The following is an 18827-nucleotide window of genomic DNA, read 5'->3' on the forward strand; positions in this document are numbered from 1 at the left end:
GAACTAAACATGCAGTCAGGACACATTCACATAAATGCACAGGGCTGATTTTATCTCCGAGGCACATGAAGCACATATATGTCACCCACTATCACATCAATTTTCCACTTAATCACTCATATAGGGTGCAGGCATGTACTGATTCACTCTCAGCATGCACCATGTGTTCACTCTGCAAAGTGTTTCTCCTCTCTGCTTGCTAAACAACCTCAAATCCCACATAATCTCCAGCTTCATTCTTTCAATGTGAGAAGAAAAACAAGTCTGCCAGCCTGCAAACCAAATATTTGAGGGTGCTAGGTGCCTGTTTGTGAATGCACTAAGCAGGATTAGAGCAATTTTCCTGATAAAACCACAGGCTCGCTCAGTATGCTGTGTGCTGATTGCATGTTTGAGTCTGCACACTGCGTGGAGAAAAAGCTGCACTTTCACTGAGTGCTTCTAATTTCATTACCTGGGTCTAGCGAGGCTACCTACCAGAAATTATAGTGGGCGTTTTTTTTCCTGCATATCCAGCACGAGTGAAGCTACACACTGACCTAAACATGACTCACAGATTGATAAACCTGCTGTGTTCTTCATAATATTTGCTATGAAGGTGTTTCTTTAACACTTAATGACAAAGAAAGCTTTAAATTAGGTAAATACAACCTCCCCCGCACACCTCACAGTGAAGCACTTAAACACAAAGAAAAGCGAGTTAAAGTTTTAAACAAATATCCCCAGAGACTGCGCCCACAGAGTGCGTTATAAAGAATGTGTAATTAAATTAAAAGGTAAGCAGCCTTCCTCTGTAACTTTATGGAAGTAGCATTTTCAACACAAGAAACCTGTGTTTTATTAAACATTATTACCCAGCCTTTGCGCATTAAGTTAAAATGTGTGGCTGTAATTTCCACCACCTGCAGGTATCAGTCGTTTTTCAGCTGAGCACGTGCTCTTTCTAGCTCCCCAGGTGAACTCACCTCTGGTCCAGCGCTCGGTGGTTCACGGGAGGTTTTTGTTTTGTCCCGGTTGTGCAGCGGTTCCTCTTCGCAGCCCTTCACTGGTCTACGGCCGACTATCGCAGAGTGCACGAGCGGGTGTGAGCGTTTGTACCGCCGAGGAGCGTGGAGCCAGCTGTCAAGAGCCGGACTGAAACCGGAAATCAGAGGTGCTGCCTTAGAGTTAAGATCACACACTGTGGTTCCAAAAACAGTGTAAAGTAAGTAATTAATAATGTTCTCACTATTGTTTGACTTAGTTTTGTCTTTTATTTTTCATCATATGTGTGTGATATGTGATTTATATTTTAATAATTGGGAAAAGGCTTTATAAATAAATATTATTATCATAGATTGAAGTGTCTAATACTACTACTTATACTACTTTTACTCCAGCAACAACTATTTAAACTAATACCACTGATAATACTGATAATTAAAATAATAAAAAATGCCAATAATATAATATAATATAATATAATATAATATGATATAATATAATATAATATAATATAATATAATATAATATAATATAATATAATATAATATAATATAATATAGTGTTATACAATATAATATAATATAATATAATATAATATAATATGATATAATATAATATAATAAAATATAATATAATATAATATAATATAATATAATATAATATAATATAATATAATATAATATAGTGTTATACAATATAATATAATATAATATAATATAATATAATATAATATAATATAATATAATATAATATAATATAATATAATATAGGCCTAATATAATACAATATAATATTTAACATGAAGATTAAGAAGAAGAAAGTGGGTGAAAAATATTCAGAAAAATTTTAAAGAAATTTACAAAAAAAATAAGAAAAGAAAAATCTAAATAAATAAATACATAATAAGACGTGCATTTTACACAGAAAAATAAATCATTAAAGTGAATATGACTACACTTTACTGATCAATACATGGAAAAATCAGCAAACCTGTACTTTTTAAATTTTAATTTCTTATTTATTTATTCTTCATAATTTATTGAGTTTAGTATTTATGGTGTTCTAGTATTATTAAGCAAACCAGATGTGAGCGCCCCTGCAGTTAAGACAGTATCACATGAAATAGGAGAATGTTCAGTGCACTTTTAGTTATTCAAAGTTTATACAGTTCATACACTGCACATATTTAGAGCATTTAACTTGTCAGACTATCAGTATTTAAGCTTAATGAGATAACTTCTTGCAGAGCTGAATTAAATAAGTGTTACACTAAGACAAATGAATAAATAAAAATATAATGATAATTTTAAAAAAAACCCACCATATTCTCATAAATATGTCATCAGCTCCTAAAGACCCTCGCTGTCTTGAATCTGCGTTAGTTTGCCAAAGTTGTAGTCCAAAGAGGATTCTGAAAGTTAATTTTTGACTTAAATTGTGATGGTATAATCGCCTCTTATTCTGAAGGGCTTGAGCGGAAGTTCTGTTTAATACGCTGGTTATTTTGACACTGGCGCTCTTTCCGTGCAGGGTCCGCCGGTCCACACGCACTCCACCTCCTCCCTCCTACTCTGACATAAAGACAGCCTTGTTACTTGACTCCAGACACCGTTACAGGAGTAGAAACACTACCGCCTTTCATTCAACAAGTCGCACCGACTCCAATAAATGAGGAGTCGAAATAAAGATCCATCTTCATCTGCAGTGACCTGAAGACGGGGGTCTGTATCAGGCAGCAGGCAGGAAGTGTAAACATGAAACCTGAGGAGAGCTTTGCCCCATCCCCCTAGTCCCGTTTTAAACCAGCGTGGTTTTACATTTTAATTGGAGGGTCCTATTTGAACAGGGACCCAAGATCCTGATGGCAGATGAAGAGGAGCACAAATTCAATTAATGTAATAACTTTAACCCAGTCTGGAAGCAAAAGAAAGGAACACTGCACGTTTATTGAAGTAGGCTACTGACCAAGAAAAAGTACAAAAGTATTGTAACTTTTACAAAATTTAAGTTCATATTGTTTTTTTATCCCTTTAGATTCCTGATGTTAGGACACTGGGACATGTTCAGAGAGTCATGCTGAGATGAGGTCACATGCTCATGTGCAGCTATCTCCTGGGACAGGATTATTCCATGTAAGGCCAAAATCTATCCCAATAACAACGAGCTATGGGGAAATAAGACTGCCAGGCTGAGAAACTTGGGACAGCCTCTGAGCTTCATACAGCTGAAGACTAAGAGGAACTTTAACAGTGTTTGGAAGAGATGATGAGATAGGAGTATTCTTTTTTCCCAAATTTTCCTCCTTTCTCTGCACAATTTAAAATTGAACAAAGGTTTTTAATCATTTGTAAATGATAATCTTCTGTCCATTGACATATGACCCAGCTCTTTGGACTTTATCCAAAACCTGGAACCTTGTGATCATCCCTTAAAAAAATATTCTCAAATTCCCTGTGCTACAGTGACATGTTCTTCTGCCGGTTATTAAGTGTCAGAAGAAAACTGTTGAAGCCTGAAATGATGATGAGGACTAAGCCTAACCTTAATTCCATTGAGTTTGTTTGTCAGACATACAGAAGAGTGCATGAGTCCAGTCACTTTCTTTAATAGTCTTCAAAACATAGAAGAGAAAATAACTCAAGCTTTATTTTTCCAAGAGGCTTTCATACTGATAAAAAGTAAATAAATATATAAATAATATTGTGGATGGAGTTTTAGATAGAGAACCTAGATCAGGTTGGTTCCTTTCCAGGTTACTAACAACAGAGCATGCTCTCTCCACTCTTTTTCATCCACTTGTACATTTTCTAAACCCCCGAATCTGTCTGAAAACTGATTTAAAAAAATTAATGGCTGAACTTGAGCTTATACAGCGCTTTTCTAATCATGGACTACTCAAAGCTGCTTTACACCACAGGTCACACTTTCCCATTCACACCCATTCACGCTCACATTCACTCACTGATGGATCACAGTTCCTCTCTGTTAGATATCCATCAGTATGTCTAACACAGTCACGCCCTTTCATGCCCATTCACACACCACTGAAGCAGCAGTGAGGAGCAACCTGGGGTTAAGTGTCTTGCCCAAGGACACATCGCCATGTGTCGCCCAGAGCTGGGCTTGAACCCACAACCTTCCAATTACTGACCAAGCTCACTATCCAACTGCACCACCGATACCCAAAAAAGGATAAGATCTTCAGGATTATTATAAGATTTACTGAAATGATGGGGTCATGAGGATCTCTTACTGATGACACATCGAAGGAGCAGGCCTCAAACACCAAGGTCTGCCAATAGCCCCACCCCCTCCAGAGGCCTCAAGGGGGCTGGCCAATCAGAGGGATGGTGGTTTGTGGAGCAGGGAGCCTTAAAGAGACAGCACCTAAAAATGTTTCAGATAGAGGCTGTGAGAAAAAAGGAGATTTCTTTGAGCTGTAAGTCATGTAAAGCTACCACTAGGGGCTGATTGCTATGAATCCCTTTATTATCCAATTCATTCTTTTCCCTTGTCGTAGTATTAAGTTACGTTTAGTATATGGGGGTTTTGGCTAAGAAAAAGAAATTTGAAAGCAGTATTTGGGCAACAGCAAACTTTAAAGTACAATTTTGCCTGTCATACTGACTAATGAGAGGACACGCTCATTCACAGATTAAATTTGACATTATTCCTGCTTAATAAAGGACATTACTTGAGGTCATAAGAAAAGGTCTGTAAACCCTGTAACCTGAGGGTTCTTAAAGTTCTGACTTCAAAATAGTGAATATTAGAAAGAGAAATGAACAACAGAGAAGGCCTATAGCTCATATTGTGGGGAGAACTTGACCTTTGACCTATCATCATGTCACACTCTGACTCTTTAAAGCTTACACGATAGTGCAGTCACAAACAGCCCCACACCCAGCAGGATAATGTAACTTCTATTTGAACCTATGATAACCTTAACAGGCCGTCACATGATGAGAGTGGAGGCTGAACTCCCTGCCCTCGGAAATCAGGACGGACAACAGAGACTTCCACAGAAAACATTTTAAATCATACATGACATACTGAAATACAATCTTTCCCTCAGCCAATTGCACCTATTGTAGGGGATCAACTCCACAGGCACTGTCCTGTATGTCAGACAAGTTTGTTTGGGATTTTTAAGGGAAAAAAAGCATTTAAACAAGTAAACAAAAATGGTCTAAAACTTGAACTGCTAATAGTGAAATAGAAACCAACTGTAAGTGGAATGTAAGCAATGAAAAGAATCATGCACATGATGATGATTTGAGTCACGGTGCTAAAATATGATTAACATTACAGTAGTATTAAAAAAAGGATGCATGCTAATCATAGATTTCTGTTTCTGTTTTAGCCAGGAAAATAGAGTAATTAATTAATTAATTAATTAATTAATTAATTAATTAAAAAATCAACCTCCAGGCCCTACACTAAAATTAGGCACATTTACTCTATGACTCTCATTTTTTGTGTTTATTTGCTTTTTTTGTACTTTCTTTTCCCTCTTCTTGTTTTTTTTTTTTTTCAATTTAACTATGATTTTGTTTTTTCATAAATCATAAATTACTTTCCACATGCCTGAGTAAAAATAAATAGTAAACATATTTACCTAAATAATATGTAAAATTAATCTGTGCATCTTGCTTTGTCTTGTTTTATTAAAGTCTTCTTATTTTTCCTTTTCCCCGCTTAAACAACTAAAATAAAAAATATTGAAAAACACATCAATACAAAGATATTTTGTCATTATTTTAACCGTCAGTTCCCAAAATGTCACTTCTTTGATATCATCAAAGAAAGCACAAAGCTTCTGTCGATGCAACCAATGCTCTTTTTTGAGTCTTGGATATAAATATGTCTCCTAAAAATAAAATAAAATAAAATAAATCTATTTTCATTGTGCATCTGAAAATATAGCACTTCAACTGAGATTGCGCAGATTAAAGAACACCCTTTGCAGATAACTGTGAAAACAGGCCTCTGTATCTGCACAATGAGGTCAAAAATCCAAACATGGAAGTCTAACCTCCTTTCGAATGAGAAACGACCCAATGGTTAACATTGATCTTCTAATATCTCCATTCAAACCTCCCTCACCTCAGTTGTTTCACTCAGTAAATGTTAATTTCCAGATGGGATAACTTTGAAACATGACTAAATACTGACCCCACCTGGTCAACTAAAGAACTGCAGCCTCCTTTATAAAAGCGTCAAAAGAACAAAGATCCAAACTAGCTCTGTAAAGTTTAAGTAGGCGTCATAATACATCAGCAGGTTTGCTTCCTCTCTGTCAAACCTGCAGATTAAAGCCTTTTGCATCACTTTAATTATTCGGGGAGTTGCATCAGTTTATCCTCTGATGGAGTGATAGACGTAGGAGGGTTTTTTCCCCTGCAGAGTCCTGTGAGACACCTGAAGATGAACAAAGCAGAGTAATTTTTCCCCACAGGAGCCTCCAGGCGTAACTTAATGTGACAGCTCACTCTTTGATGCTGCATTACAAAGCTGGAGATACGGCCCCTGTGCAGACTCATCATTCTGTCCTCATCACGCCTGTTGGATGTTTTATGTACAGAGTGATATCACCAGCGTCAGCATGCACAAAGGGGGAAAAGCAATTAGTACGAAGACTGAGAATGTGCACGCCTGTTGAAAACTGTGTCCTGTGGGCTTTGAGCGTCTTAACGAGACTTCAGGGAATCACTTTGTGTTTGCTGGTTAGATACACACAGAGGCTCCTTTATATAAGGAAATAAACACGGGGTAACACAAACAGTGAAATGAATCAGCTGCAAAACACAGGAGTAGTTTTTTTTTTTAATAATATCCGTCTGAACAACTCATAGAAAACAAAATACAAAAATATACAAGCAGCTCAAGGTTGAACTACAAGTCAGACATTAAGAGTATGAAAGCAAGAGTGCTTCACAAGCACTTTGGAAAGAAGTCATTTGTTTATTATATGCAAAATTAAAGGGATAGTTCACTTTTTTTGAAGGTTGGAGGGTTGTATGAGGTTCTCCATGTATAGCAAGCACAGCTTTCATGATGTTTCATAAAATCAGCGTAATAATGGGATGCAAACATCCCCGACTGCAGCAGGTGAAAAAAAGCCAAGCTTCTATGTAGGAACTCCACACCAAGGTCGAACACCTCATACAACCCTCCTTCCAACAAACAGAACCACACCTTTAAGCTCTTTCACACAGTAGCTTCATAAACCACCAAATATATTTTTTTGATGTGCAATGAAACCAGCACAGTTTCTCTAAAGTAGCATATTTCTCACATGAGAATCACACGCCTGAGACTTGCCTTGAATGCATAGCAGTTTGCTTAAAGTCAGCGACTAGTAGAGAAGAGCCTCCAAACCCAGTGGGCTTGAAAATAAACCCATCATTAAAGCATAACACGAGCAACTTGGCTGAAGCATGATTGTCACATCTTTGAGAGTTTGAGAAGAAAAAAACATATGAAAACAAAAAAGACACATTTTGAAAGAGCAGTTATTCTCTCTGTGTTAAAAACTTTAAATCATCTGAGGAAAGAAATTCCAGTGCTCATGAACCACTAACTAAAAGTGACAGCAGAAATATTTTGGTCTTTTCCAGCTCTCTAATGTGGCTGCAGCAGTAGCATTCATGAAAAGATGAGCTGAGGTGTTCCGCCTCTTCCTTTCTCTTTGGTTTCCTATCCCTTAAAGTTCTGAAAGATCTCTGCTGCGTCCAGCCAGGACCTGAAGCAGGCCAGGCCTCGGTCTCTGATCTGTTTCCTGCCCTTGTCTGTGATCACCTCTCCATTTTCCTTCACAATCACCAGCCTGGGCACTGCTGTGATCTTGTAGCGCTGTTTCAATTCACTAGGGGAGAAAAAAGACACAGGAAAGGGATTATTACACAAGAAAAGTAGGCAAAACTTTACAAACACACAGAGTTTAATTTCATTAGACTGAAATACATTATATTGTTATTGGTCTACGTCAAAGTCTGGAATTGCACTGAGGCTGTAGTAACTAATTATTTTAGTAATCAAGTATTCCATCAGTTATTCCGATTGTTAATCAAGTTCTCAAAAAATTAAAGGTACAATCTGCAGGATTTTTCTAAAAAAGATACATGTAAACTTTGGATTTAGAGGTGCACTGATCACATTTTTCTGGCTGAACATCGATCACCGATCAAGCCTGACTTGCTGATACTGATTTGGTCCAATACGGGTTTTTTTTTTTTGTATAACTGACAGCATATACCTTCAATGTTCCAATCTTATTTTATTAAATTTCATTGAAAAATACCAGTGAAACAATGAAATCTTTATTTTTTAACCTAAACAACCAATAAAGTGTCTTGAGTTTTAGGTCTCAGACAAAAAGCAACAATGCCCAGATGTCAGACCTTCCTGGAGGTAAATAAGATCAGTTTCATATTTAAAGATGGGCCAATCACTGATTCCCCAAAATTAAGTAAATCGGTTGCATGTCTAGATATGATCTATGTTTATATTCTAAGAACTATCTCCAAGGCAGAATACAATGTGTGCAGGTAGTACAGGTTTACTTTCCAAAGGTGTGCCCCAAGGTTCGGTCCTAGGTCCCTTTTGTATTTATTATTTATATCAACATTGTTTTTAATGCAAACTTCCACTCTTATTAGAACGACATCATAATTAAATGCCCCTGACCAGTTATAAACTGCATCAATTAAAACAATTTAACAAAGTTCTTATGGCTTGAAACTTATTTTACGCAGACAAAACTAAAATCATGCTGTTGCCTGCAAAAAAAACAAAGCCTCCAAAGCTGCCATCAATCAGCATCTTTAGCCGGATGCAGATTGAATTTGTTTCTCACCCTATATCTTAAAATTTTTATGTAAAGAGCTCTAACTTTTATTTCTCACATTCAGCAGCTTGTAAAAAGATTTAAGGTAAAGTTGTTATGCTAGAATCAGATCCCGCCTTTCTTTTGAAGCCAAAAAGAAACTTGTTGCTGTCTGCGCTTGACTACGAGCATGTTTAGTGCCCCTCTGCTCAAAGCTTGCACGCTCTGGATACTGTGTATAAGGGAGGTTTGGGGTTCATCACCAGTTTTAAAGCAATCACTCATCCCTGCCTGCTTTGTTCTCATGTAGGGTGGTCTACATTGTCTTCACACAGACTAGAACACTGGTATTTTTTTTTTTATATAAGTGTATCACAAGTCTGCTTTCCTTTTATCTCCTCACTGATATTGTACAGAAAATACAGAAACTCATGGTCCTGGTTCACAGGATCTTTTATTACTGAGTGTGATATGTGAATGTGTTGTAGTTATGTAACTGTGCTGCTGCCTGTCACGGCCAGGACATTCTTTGAAAAGAGATTTTTAATCCGAACAAGTCCCTCCCTAGTTAAAGAGTAAAAAAAAAATTGCATGTGCAAAGTTTACACATAACCTAGCTTTTCTTTCTTTCTTTCTTTCTTTCTTTCTTTCTTTCTTTCTTTCTTTCTTTCTTTCTTTCTTTCTTTCTTTCTTTTGTTTTTGCTACGTTTTCCTTTCCTTCTCTAGCACTGCTTAAGTATCTGTTTTTCTCCAGCCCTAAATCTTATACTGCTGTAGCTGTTTTACCAGCTGATGCTCTCTCATGTTATTGGGATGTTTTCTGTTATTATGGTAGGTTTTTTAATTTTTAATTCTAATTTTTTTAAATTATTTTTATTTACTTAAAATAAATAAGCCAAAAACATGAACAGCTTTCAGATCCTCTAGAAACACCGGCTGTCAGTTTAATTCCAGGATCTGGTAAAAACAATTTTCAAAAAAAATGTTTTCAAGATTAGAAAACAGTCACATGAACTAATTGACTATTCTATATCAAACCATTATTTAAATATTTGAAAAACATACAACTCAGATATGAAACAAATCCTGTAAAAGTCTCTGAATGCAGCCAAAAAAATGCTAAATCTTTTGAAAACCCCATGAATAAGTGTCAAGTAGTCTGTAAACACATGCTGATTTGATTTAAAGAGTTTCTGCAGTTTACATCCTATAACTGTTCACAAAAAAAATTAAATCCGAAAGACAAAAAGCATCAAAAACTAGACCACACTGAGACTGCATCCTTACAGAGACAGTCAAAGTGTCACAGTCAGCTGTCTGCTCTCACTTTAGCCCTAATCCCTGAACCTCATAAGTATTTTACATAAACTGGAACACAGCCTAATCTGCTGAAAGACAATAGTGTTAAAGCTTAATGAGATAGGAGACAAATAGAGCACTAAAGCCTTACTGTGTATAACTTCTGCAAACAGAACTAGAGCAACCCAACTCCATCAACTTCTCATGAGATTTAACACTTACTGTTTGTAGTCATCCGTCCAGGGCAGGGCCAGCCAGTCTCCGTGCATGTCATGATAATATTCCACCATGTCATCCGCAGATTTATCAGAGGAAACAAAAACTATCTCAAACTGAGCAGGAGGTTCATTTTCTTCCACCAGCTCCGTGTAGAAATCACACAGGATGGCTGTGAAGTCTCGACACGGCGGACACCAACCTGCAGAAAAGTAAATCCCCACCACTTTATTCCTCAACGCCTCTTCAGGATCCACGAATTCCCCGTCTTTATTCAGGAGTGTGCGCCCAGTGAATACCTCCACCATGTCTGCTAAAGTCTCAGACACGCTCCAAAATAAAGAAGAGGTGGAGGTGTGACCTCTCAGGCTCACATTTCCGTGCGTCACTTCACCTGTAATGTGAACCTTTCAGCCAAAGCTACTTAGAGCCGATCCTACTAATCATGGGCCGACCAATGAGGACAGGAGACGAGCTGCGGAAATTCATGAGCCATGTGAGTTTCAGGGTTAAAGCTGCAGCCGAACCAGACCGACCCGCCTCGAAAGCTGCTGCTGCTGCCAATTTCCGCTGCAGCACGACACCTTACCGCACTTTACGACCGTCTGAGTGAGCGCATGCGCAGGTTCACTTTTAGTGGCTGCCTATCATTGGTCCATTGGTCGAACATTGTAGTTTTTGCTATTAACAGTATTAGATACAAACAAACCTGTCCATGCTGGGGTTTCTGTTCATAAACTAATATTCAAGAGATCAAGAAAAAAGTAAATATATTTTAAAATTTTTGTTAGAATTTGTCTTAACCAATAAACTATTCAGATAAATCAAAATAATTGCCCTCATATTTAAAATGTATTTTATCTCGGTGCCATATTACAGTTATGTTAGAGAAAAGTAAACTTTTATTTTAAATGCAACAAACAGGAGTTTGTAAATTTTGTCTTTTAATACATCCAGTGCTAAATGAACTTATTAAATCCCCACCCCATCCAAGGTGTTTTCGATCATAATCCTATATTTAGTATATTTCTGATCACCATTTTCTTTTTGCCCGTCTGTAATGGTAATTCAAACAAATGAATAGATAAATAAATGAATGAATAAATAGATAAATAAATAAATAATATGTATGGGTGATTGTATGATATTCTTGATTAATTTCTGACTTTCAAGAGAATTTCAGCGTGTCAGCTCAATATTGGGTTTAGAAACTTTAAGCCATTTTTTTTTTTTATTTCTCACTCCTGGTCAAATTGGTGAAGTGTAGAGAACTCACTGAAAAGCAAAAGTTTAAATTGAATCATAATGCTGGGAGGTTTTTTTTTTTGTTTTTTTTTTTTGAAATTTTTATGACAGGTGGTATTATAAATGTGTTTGTATAAACAAAAAAACAGACCCTTTTTTCCCTCTTCATCAGTAAATTTTCACATCATCACAAGAAAACAAGCTTACTCATCAAGAGAGGATATCAAAGCAGCAGAAACAAGAGGCTCAACCTCGGTCTCTCAGCTTATTGGCTTGATTCATATTTACTTTTAAAACTGAGTCTTTTGGCATGACTCAGCTGTCCTTAGCGTCAAACAACAGTGAGTTTAAGAGGACCACGGGGAGGTAGGTTAGGGGTAGGTTTTGGCGCCCCCCTGTGGACTGAGCTGGACTTCGAATGTTGCAAATTTCATCCTGTACATGAGTAAAGATTTGTTTCTTTTCTGCAAGGTATTCACTTGATAAAATGTAAAAAATAATTTAAAAAGGTTGTACACTTCTGCTTTGTGCCCACAGTCTCACACCTTTCCCACAGCAACAGTTTCACAGCTGACACTTGACCACACCTCTGCTTCCACAAGAGTATGATAACGTCTGGGTTTTAACTCACCCCCATCCAGAAAACTGCAGTGATGAATTGAGTCTGCACCTCCATCAGCACCCACCATCAGCACCCACCATCAGCACCCACCATCAGCACCCTCCATCACTTCTTCTTGTTTGAAGCGCAGCAGACTCTGGGTCTGTCTTCTCTCTTAACAGTGGGCACACTCGAACCACTTCCACTTGTTGCAACTTTATTTCCTGTCAGATTAACCCCTGAGGTTGGTCGTCAGCCATTTTATCAGCAGTTCTCTGCACTCAGAGACAGAAAATGATCAAAAAATTCTGCATAAACTGAAATCTAAACAACTGTTTACGTCTTATTTTCAGTAAAAGTGGTTGCATTAGACTTAATATGAGCCCATCTCACCTAAACAGTCCAGAAAAATGTCCTTCTTTAAGATAGTAAAAGAAAATGATTCCTGAGTTACTCATAAAGAGTAAGAAACTCTTCCAGTGTGGTAACATAAAGACATTTCTCACTGTAAGTAAGACATACTTGTAGATTTCAGTGTTTGCTGTACAGTAGTAGCATAAAAATGGAAAATAGCATTTTTCATCATTATTCCTCTCTTTACTCTCATTTTGACTTTCAGAGTATTCCTTTCTTTATCCACATCTTCTCTTATGTAGTAAAACCAGACAGAAAAGTGAGAGACTTCCTTTTTTTGTTTCCTCTTGTTCTTTTTCCTCCTCCCATTTCCTCCAAGTTAACCTACTTTGTTCCTTCTTTTCCTGCCAACCACGTTTTTTTTCTGCACTACAAAACTCCCAGAGCCTTACAAAACACATCTGTTGGTTTAACAAATGAACAAAGAGAATTCTGGATTTGTCAGTTTATGAATCACAAACTTCTTCTATCTTTCTTAGTTTCTCTGGTTGAGTGGACCGTGGTCTGTGGAGATAAACTCGGCCACTCCCCCTCCATCAGCGTTTTCGTCTCATTAGTGGAATCCACTCCTGTGTTGACAGACCACAGGGAAGTTTGTTACGGAGAGTTTTTTCTCTTTTTCCACAACGTTTTTGCAGCAACATGACGTCCAACTCCAATTTATCCAACATGAGACGGCTGGTGGAGCAGCTGAAGCTGGAGGCGAGCGTGGAGAGAATCAAGGTAAAGAGTAAAGAAATGAGAGCTAAACTGTGTTAATCTTAAAAAACTTCTTAGTGAAAAAAATGTTTAAGAGAGTTAACACTTTCTTTGATTTGCCTGTGCACAAAGTGGTGTTTACAGTTTGTCAATCCTATACAACCTGACTCTATTCTTTATTGTTTAATACCATTTTCTCTGTATACTGAGGGCGTAGTCTTTAGAAAATCAACTGCAGGTCAAATCACATAGCTTTAAACTGAAACACACTCATGTTGTAAATTCAAAGGGAGATGGACCTCACTGAGTACTTTTCCTGCCAGCTTTGATTAATTAAATAGTCATATTTTATTTTGCAGTATTTAAAATAAATCAAAGAGGTTCAACAAAATGGTCTAAATATATCACTAAGATGTGATCGAAGTACCTGCTTAGTATTTCTGTCCTTTTAATCTTCTGTTTAATGACATGTGAGTGCAAATTTTCCTCTTCACTATCTTTCTTTGCTCACTCATGCATTCTCTGTTAAGCTTAATTATGACGATATTACATTGAGTGAAAATAAAACCTCCTTAAATTAATGGCCTTTCAGATTTTATTTTGTTTTATTCAAAAAAAAAGAAAGAAACTGATGAAATATTAAAAATACGAGATTTATTGATAATTTCACTCAAAAGGTTTATGCCAATAGATGACAACTGAAGACCTAACAAAAGCTACAATACCAGTCAAAGGATGTTATGATGACTAACACTAAGTTCAAACAGAATAGTACAGAATAGAATAGAATAGAATAGAATAGAATAGAATAGAATAGAATAGAATAGAATAGAATGTACTTCAGTATTTAGTGCAGAACACTCGAAGAATAGAATTATAGAATAAGTGTCAGCGAGAGAAAAATGTCCATCAGAGACAAATGCTTGGCCATAATTCTCCAGTCAGCCTCCAGCTCCACATGATCCAGGACTGAGCTGGACTTCTTGTTTCCTTTCCTCTCACAGCAGGTGGAATCCTTCCAGCTGCATTCATGTAGTGTTAGCTCTGTTAGCCATGGCTGTGAATAGCATAATGCTACAATACCCTCAGTTGCTGGGTTAGCTTTGGAGATAAGTTTGGAGATAAGCTGCTTATTTGTTATAAACAACATTAAACTGAAGATTTCTGTTGAGGCTGATGTTAGAGGAGGTGAACATGAACACATACTGTGCATCTCTGTCCTCATTTAACTCCTCTCCTTCCCTGAACTCTGTGGTTAAAAACACTTTTAAAAATTAATGAAGCAAATGACACAACTTTAAGTATATTAGCTGTTATCATGACGGCTTGTGGTTTAAGTTACTTTGTGGTGTCTTTAAGATGAACTCAGCAGCTTTGTAGGAAGCTGTTCCACTTTTCTCTGTCAGAGATGTGTGGGGTCCTATAGCTTCTCTGCTAGTGGCTTCTCAGCCTGCCTTCACTTTAATTTTTTACTCTTTAGTTCCCCACCCCACTAACATTTTAACCACAGTGTCAACAGGCAAAGATGAAACGTAAGGACTGGTTTACCTAAAACAGCTTGGAAATAAAATATTAAACCTTTGGCATGAGCAGTTATAATTGCATATATCTACCATTTAATAGCCATCTGCACATATCCTTAAGAGTAGAGATGGGTACCTTTCAGATTTGAAGTGATCTGGTATCAATGCCCAGTTCCTGGCAATCAGTAGCGGTTTTGTGTGTGTTAATGTGGTAATGAATACGTTTTTTAGAATAGAATAGAACAGAATTTAGTAATAGAATCTCAAAGTTTTTCAATTTAATGTATTTATTTCTCAATATATAAACTTGCAGTGCTATGTTCATGTCCAGCATGGAAAATCACCTACTCTTCCTCTCCCTCATAGTCACAAGGATACATTTAGGTACCAAAAAATGGTATCATTTGATTTTATGTGAATCAGTATTCCGTACCGCAGACCAAATTCAGTCATTACCTATAAAAGTACCAAATTCAGTACCCATCCTGGCTCAAGAGTAACTAAAAGTGTTTTTTGACTGCAGGGAACATTTCCCAGGAACCTTCTGGGGAAATGTGTGCTTTTTGACTGCAGGAACTAGGGTCTAAATTTGTTCAGGAGTATTCAATCAACCCCTTAAAATTATCCTCCTTCCTGAGGGTCAGTACTGTCTTGAGGTCCAGGAACCAATGGTCTTCTTTAAGCCTGAATGTGTCTCTGTCAGTTCCTGGTGTTACAGTTTAAAGAGTGACCCTGTAAACTGGAGACCTTCGGATCAACGTGTCAGTGGATATCCACTTTCCATTACAGACAGTCTTCATAAATACATCCTGGTTTAGTTTTAGTATTTAATGATGGCCTGCACGATGCCAGCCCGTCTTTAGCTTCTATTGTGTTGTCTTTGCTAAATTGTGTTTGTAGTTGTCTTACTGCCCTCTAATGGTCTGGTGGTGAAATGCAATTACTTATTTTCTTTGTAAATTTGCATAACTGTTATAGGACTTCAGGCCTAAGTGGAAAAGCAGAAAATAATGGGCCACCAAAACCATTTAGTTCCAGGGAGTAAAAGTTCCTGGAGCCTGTGGTAATAAAGCAACTTGTGTAGAAAGTGGTGTTCAACACACCAACCAAAACAAATGTGCCTGTTTGTGTTCCCAGGTGTCTCAGGCAGCTGCAGAGCTGCAGCAGTACTGTCTGCAGAACGCAGGCAAAGACGCCCTGCTGGTGGGAGTCCCCACAGGCAGCAACCCCTTCAGAGAACCACGATCCTGTGCTGTGGTGTGAAGGTCAGAGTCCACACAGTTTACAGCTTTTATTTGTACCAAAAATCTGTTAGAATTTCAAATAAGGAATCTTTTTATTTTCATGTCTTTGCAGAAGAAAGTCAGAGGACACAGCTACAGTGACACACAGAAGAAAAGAAAACGTTTCATCTTAGAGAACACATTCACAAAAGTTTTACATGTTTTAGGTTTTAAATAAATGTTTTCCTTTATATCACTTTACTGCCTTGTGATTTTTGTAATCGCCAAAATGCAGTGTCTCCTTCTGTCTATTCGCTGTATCTATCTTTGCTGACAGAGTCATCATCCATGTATTGTAACAAGCGGATGTTTATAGCCGGGATGAAATCACGCCTGGGAATCTGGTGGAGTTGGAGCTTCCTGATGTTCAGACTGAGTTGGGAGCACAGGCAGAGGGAGGAAACTGAGTCTTCCTGTTCAAAAGTACAAACACACTGAGCAGAGTCACACTTTACTCTGCCTCTGAGATCATAGAGATACTGAGAGTTTCTGTACCAGCAGGAGGATCTGCTAAATTAGACAGATATGTGAATGGAAGTCAGTTTTTAAGAAGGCGTATTCAACAGAGTGTAATCTTTTTTATATACTCTTGTATTTAAATGAACTCTTAATTTTGGAATTGTCAACACTTTCCCCAGAAAGAGTTTGGATCAGCAGTAAAGACGTCTAGCCGGTCAGGCGCTCTTTACTGTGCCACTTCCTTTTCCTCTCTGTGCACTGTGAGTGGACGACTTCCTGATGCCTCCTTTCCTTAAACTTTTGTTCAGCTGTGTGAAACACTCACTGCCTCGTTTGACCATTTTGCTCTTCTTGTATCAAAATTAAGAAGAAAGTTTAAAGTTGTGAATTTCCCTTTTTTCTGTATTTCTTTTTTCATTAGGGCCCGAGCCCCCGAGAATCGGGGGGCGAAGCCCTATTGTAACTGTTAGGATTATTAGGGCCCGAGCCCCCGAGAATCGGGGGGCGAAGCCCTATTGTAACTGTTAGGATTATTCTTCTTCTTCTTCTTCTTCTTCTTCTTCTTCTTTGTTTCTGCCAATACAATGCCATTTTGCGTGCCTTTGGCTTGAAAAAAAGGCGAAATGACCTAGCCACAAAATTCAAACTCGGCGAAAAATTTATGATTCCACTGTCTGTGCAAAAATCCATCCCCCCTTGCGCCCCCTAGGGGCTTAAAACTGCAGCCCCTTGCTCTGCTTTGAGCTACAGCCCTGAAATTTGGTGGGTATAACAAGCATGCCCACATGAACAAAAAAGTCTCTTATGACTATCGTGAATTCTCAACACGAACTTCGCTATTAGCACGTAAACATGGGATTTTGACGATTTGTAGCCTACGCATTTGAACGAACTAGTCCTAGGGCTTTTGTCACAGCAACTCCAAACTTGGCATGTGTATACTACACACATTGAACATTAATAATCATAGCTAAATTTTCTGAATTTTTTTCCGTTTGGCTAGGACACAGGCTCAAAGTTCGGCATTTTTCAACTTTGTCTAATCTGCACCAAAATTTACACACATGTTCAGTGTTAAGCCCTGGACACAGCCATGTCTCTATTCCTCCCAGAAATTACAACGCCTCCTGATGGCAATGGCCTGAAATTACCAAAATTACGTTTATAGGCTATGTATTTCAATGAACTACTCCCAGGTTTGGACTAAGATGAACTCCAAACTTGCCTTGTGGAAACTACACACATTGAAGATGAACACTTACAATACAATTCTTATCATCTTGTATGGCTCGGCCACAAATGGCCGCCAAAGTTCACCATTTTGCTACTTCATGAAAATCTTAATAGCTCTCTTGTACAATGTTGGATCAGGCCCAAAATGCACACACATGTTAACTCTCCCATCTCCAACACATCCATATACTTCTTTTCATCTAACAGTACAGCGCCCCTTACTGTTAACAGGAAGTAATGTCTTTTACTCTCTGATTTATAGCCTCTTCATTTTTTGCCATTTTCTTTTTCATTTAACTTGCAAATCTCTGTCACGCCTTCATAAAGCATTACAAATCAGCTCATGTCCTCAAGGTCAAGGGTGTGTCTATGGCACTAGCTTCACCTCGCTAATGTCAAAACACAGCAGGAAGTAGTACTAACTCAGTCATTTAAGGTCTAATTTCTTCCAAACTTCACACACACCATGAAAGTCCATCCCCCAACTCTTCCATAACCTCAAATCTCTGCTACTGCAATAGCGCCACCCACTGGAAATGCTTGATCATATTATTACATTCATTTTAACGTTTGCTCCAAATTTTACACACATGAAGTCACTCCCACTCCTGACTGCTGTTGACATGAATTACAGTGATAATGCTGCTCCCCCTATGGTACACTAATCATATCAACTATGCTTTCAATGTACTATGTATGCTTGCTTGCGGGGGAACAACCTCATCCATACACAGAGCTCTAGCTTGAGGCACATTTTGCTGCACTTAGCCCGCTTGGGAATTACCCCAATACGGACCATTTTCCGCGGGGCGAGGGCCCGTCATTGCTGCATGCAGCTATATTTCTTCTTCTTCTTCTTCTTCTTCTTCTTCTTCTTCTTCTTTGTTTCTGCCAATACAATGCCATTTTGCGTGCCTTTGGCTTGAAAAAAAGGCGAAATGACCTAGCCACAAAATTCAAACTCGGCGAAAAATTTATGATTCCACTGTCTCTGCAAAAATTCATCCCCCCTTGCGCCCCCTAGGGGCTTAAAACTGCAGCCC

At 37.9% G+C, this 18827-nt stretch overlaps 3 protein-coding genes across 4 annotated transcripts in view; 1 reads left to right on the forward strand and 2 right to left on the reverse strand.

Annotated features, from left to right (window-relative positions):
- Window positions 1–12312, reverse strand: part of LOC141805439 (chondroitin sulfate N-acetylgalactosaminyltransferase 1-like) — a 76107-nt gene extending 63795 nt beyond the window's left edge. Inside the window, exon 1 of one of the 2 annotated variants that reach the window (XM_074690506.1) lies at window positions 12204–12312. The gene's annotated coding sequence lies outside the window, so the exon portion shown is untranslated. Of the gene's footprint in view, window positions 1–965; window positions 1110–12203 lie in introns of those variants that run through there. The other variant, XM_074690505.1, reaches the window with a different exon arrangement.
- Window positions 6809–10888, reverse strand: nxnl2 (nucleoredoxin like 2). Its single transcript, XM_074690618.1, has 2 exons — window positions 10334–10888; window positions 6809–7852 (listed from the first exon to the last, which is right to left on the reverse strand). The coding sequence occupies exons 1-2, from the start codon at window positions 10633–10635 to the stop codon at window positions 7684–7686; spliced, it is 471 nt and encodes a 156-aa protein (XP_074546719.1). The 5' UTR covers window positions 10636–10888; the 3' UTR covers window positions 6809–7683.
- A 637-nt stretch (window positions 12313–12949) lies between the features above and the next one.
- Window positions 12950–16288, forward strand: gng10 (guanine nucleotide binding protein (G protein), gamma 10). Its single transcript, XM_074690609.1, has 3 exons — window positions 12950–13310; window positions 15947–16074; window positions 16166–16288. Exons 1-2 carry the CDS (start codon window positions 13230–13232, stop codon window positions 16070–16072), a joined length of 207 nt encoding a protein of 68 aa, XP_074546710.1. The 5' UTR covers window positions 12950–13229; the 3' UTR covers window positions 16073–16074; window positions 16166–16288.
- The last annotated feature ends 2539 nt before the right edge of the window (window positions 16289–18827 follow it).

Source organism: Halichoeres trimaculatus, unplaced genomic scaffold (assembly GCF_033239565.1).
Source record: "Halichoeres trimaculatus isolate MK-OKI-2021-1 unplaced genomic scaffold, fHalTri1.1 fHalTri1_scaffold_16, whole genome shotgun sequence".
Taxonomy (NCBI): domain Eukaryota; kingdom Metazoa; phylum Chordata; class Actinopteri; order Labriformes; family Labridae; genus Halichoeres; species Halichoeres trimaculatus.

Excerpts from the sequence above, each read along its gene's own strand:
- nxnl2 (XM_074690618.1), bottom strand. The coding sequence starts at position 10,635 with ATGGTGGAGGTATTCACTGGGCGCACACTCCTGAATAAAGACGGGGAA. Across the intron at positions 7,853-10,333 it reads TGGACGGATGACTACAAACA|TGAATTGAAACAGCGCTACA; the intron begins GTAAGTGTTAAA and ends TTTCTCCCCTAG.
- gng10 (XM_074690609.1), top strand. The coding sequence starts at position 13,230 with ATGACGTCCAACTCCAATTTATCCAACATGAGACGGCTGGTGGAGCAG. Across the intron at positions 13,311-15,946 it reads CGAGCGTGGAGAGAATCAAG|GTGTCTCAGGCAGCTGCAGA; the intron begins GTAAAGAGTAAA and ends TTGTGTTCCCAG.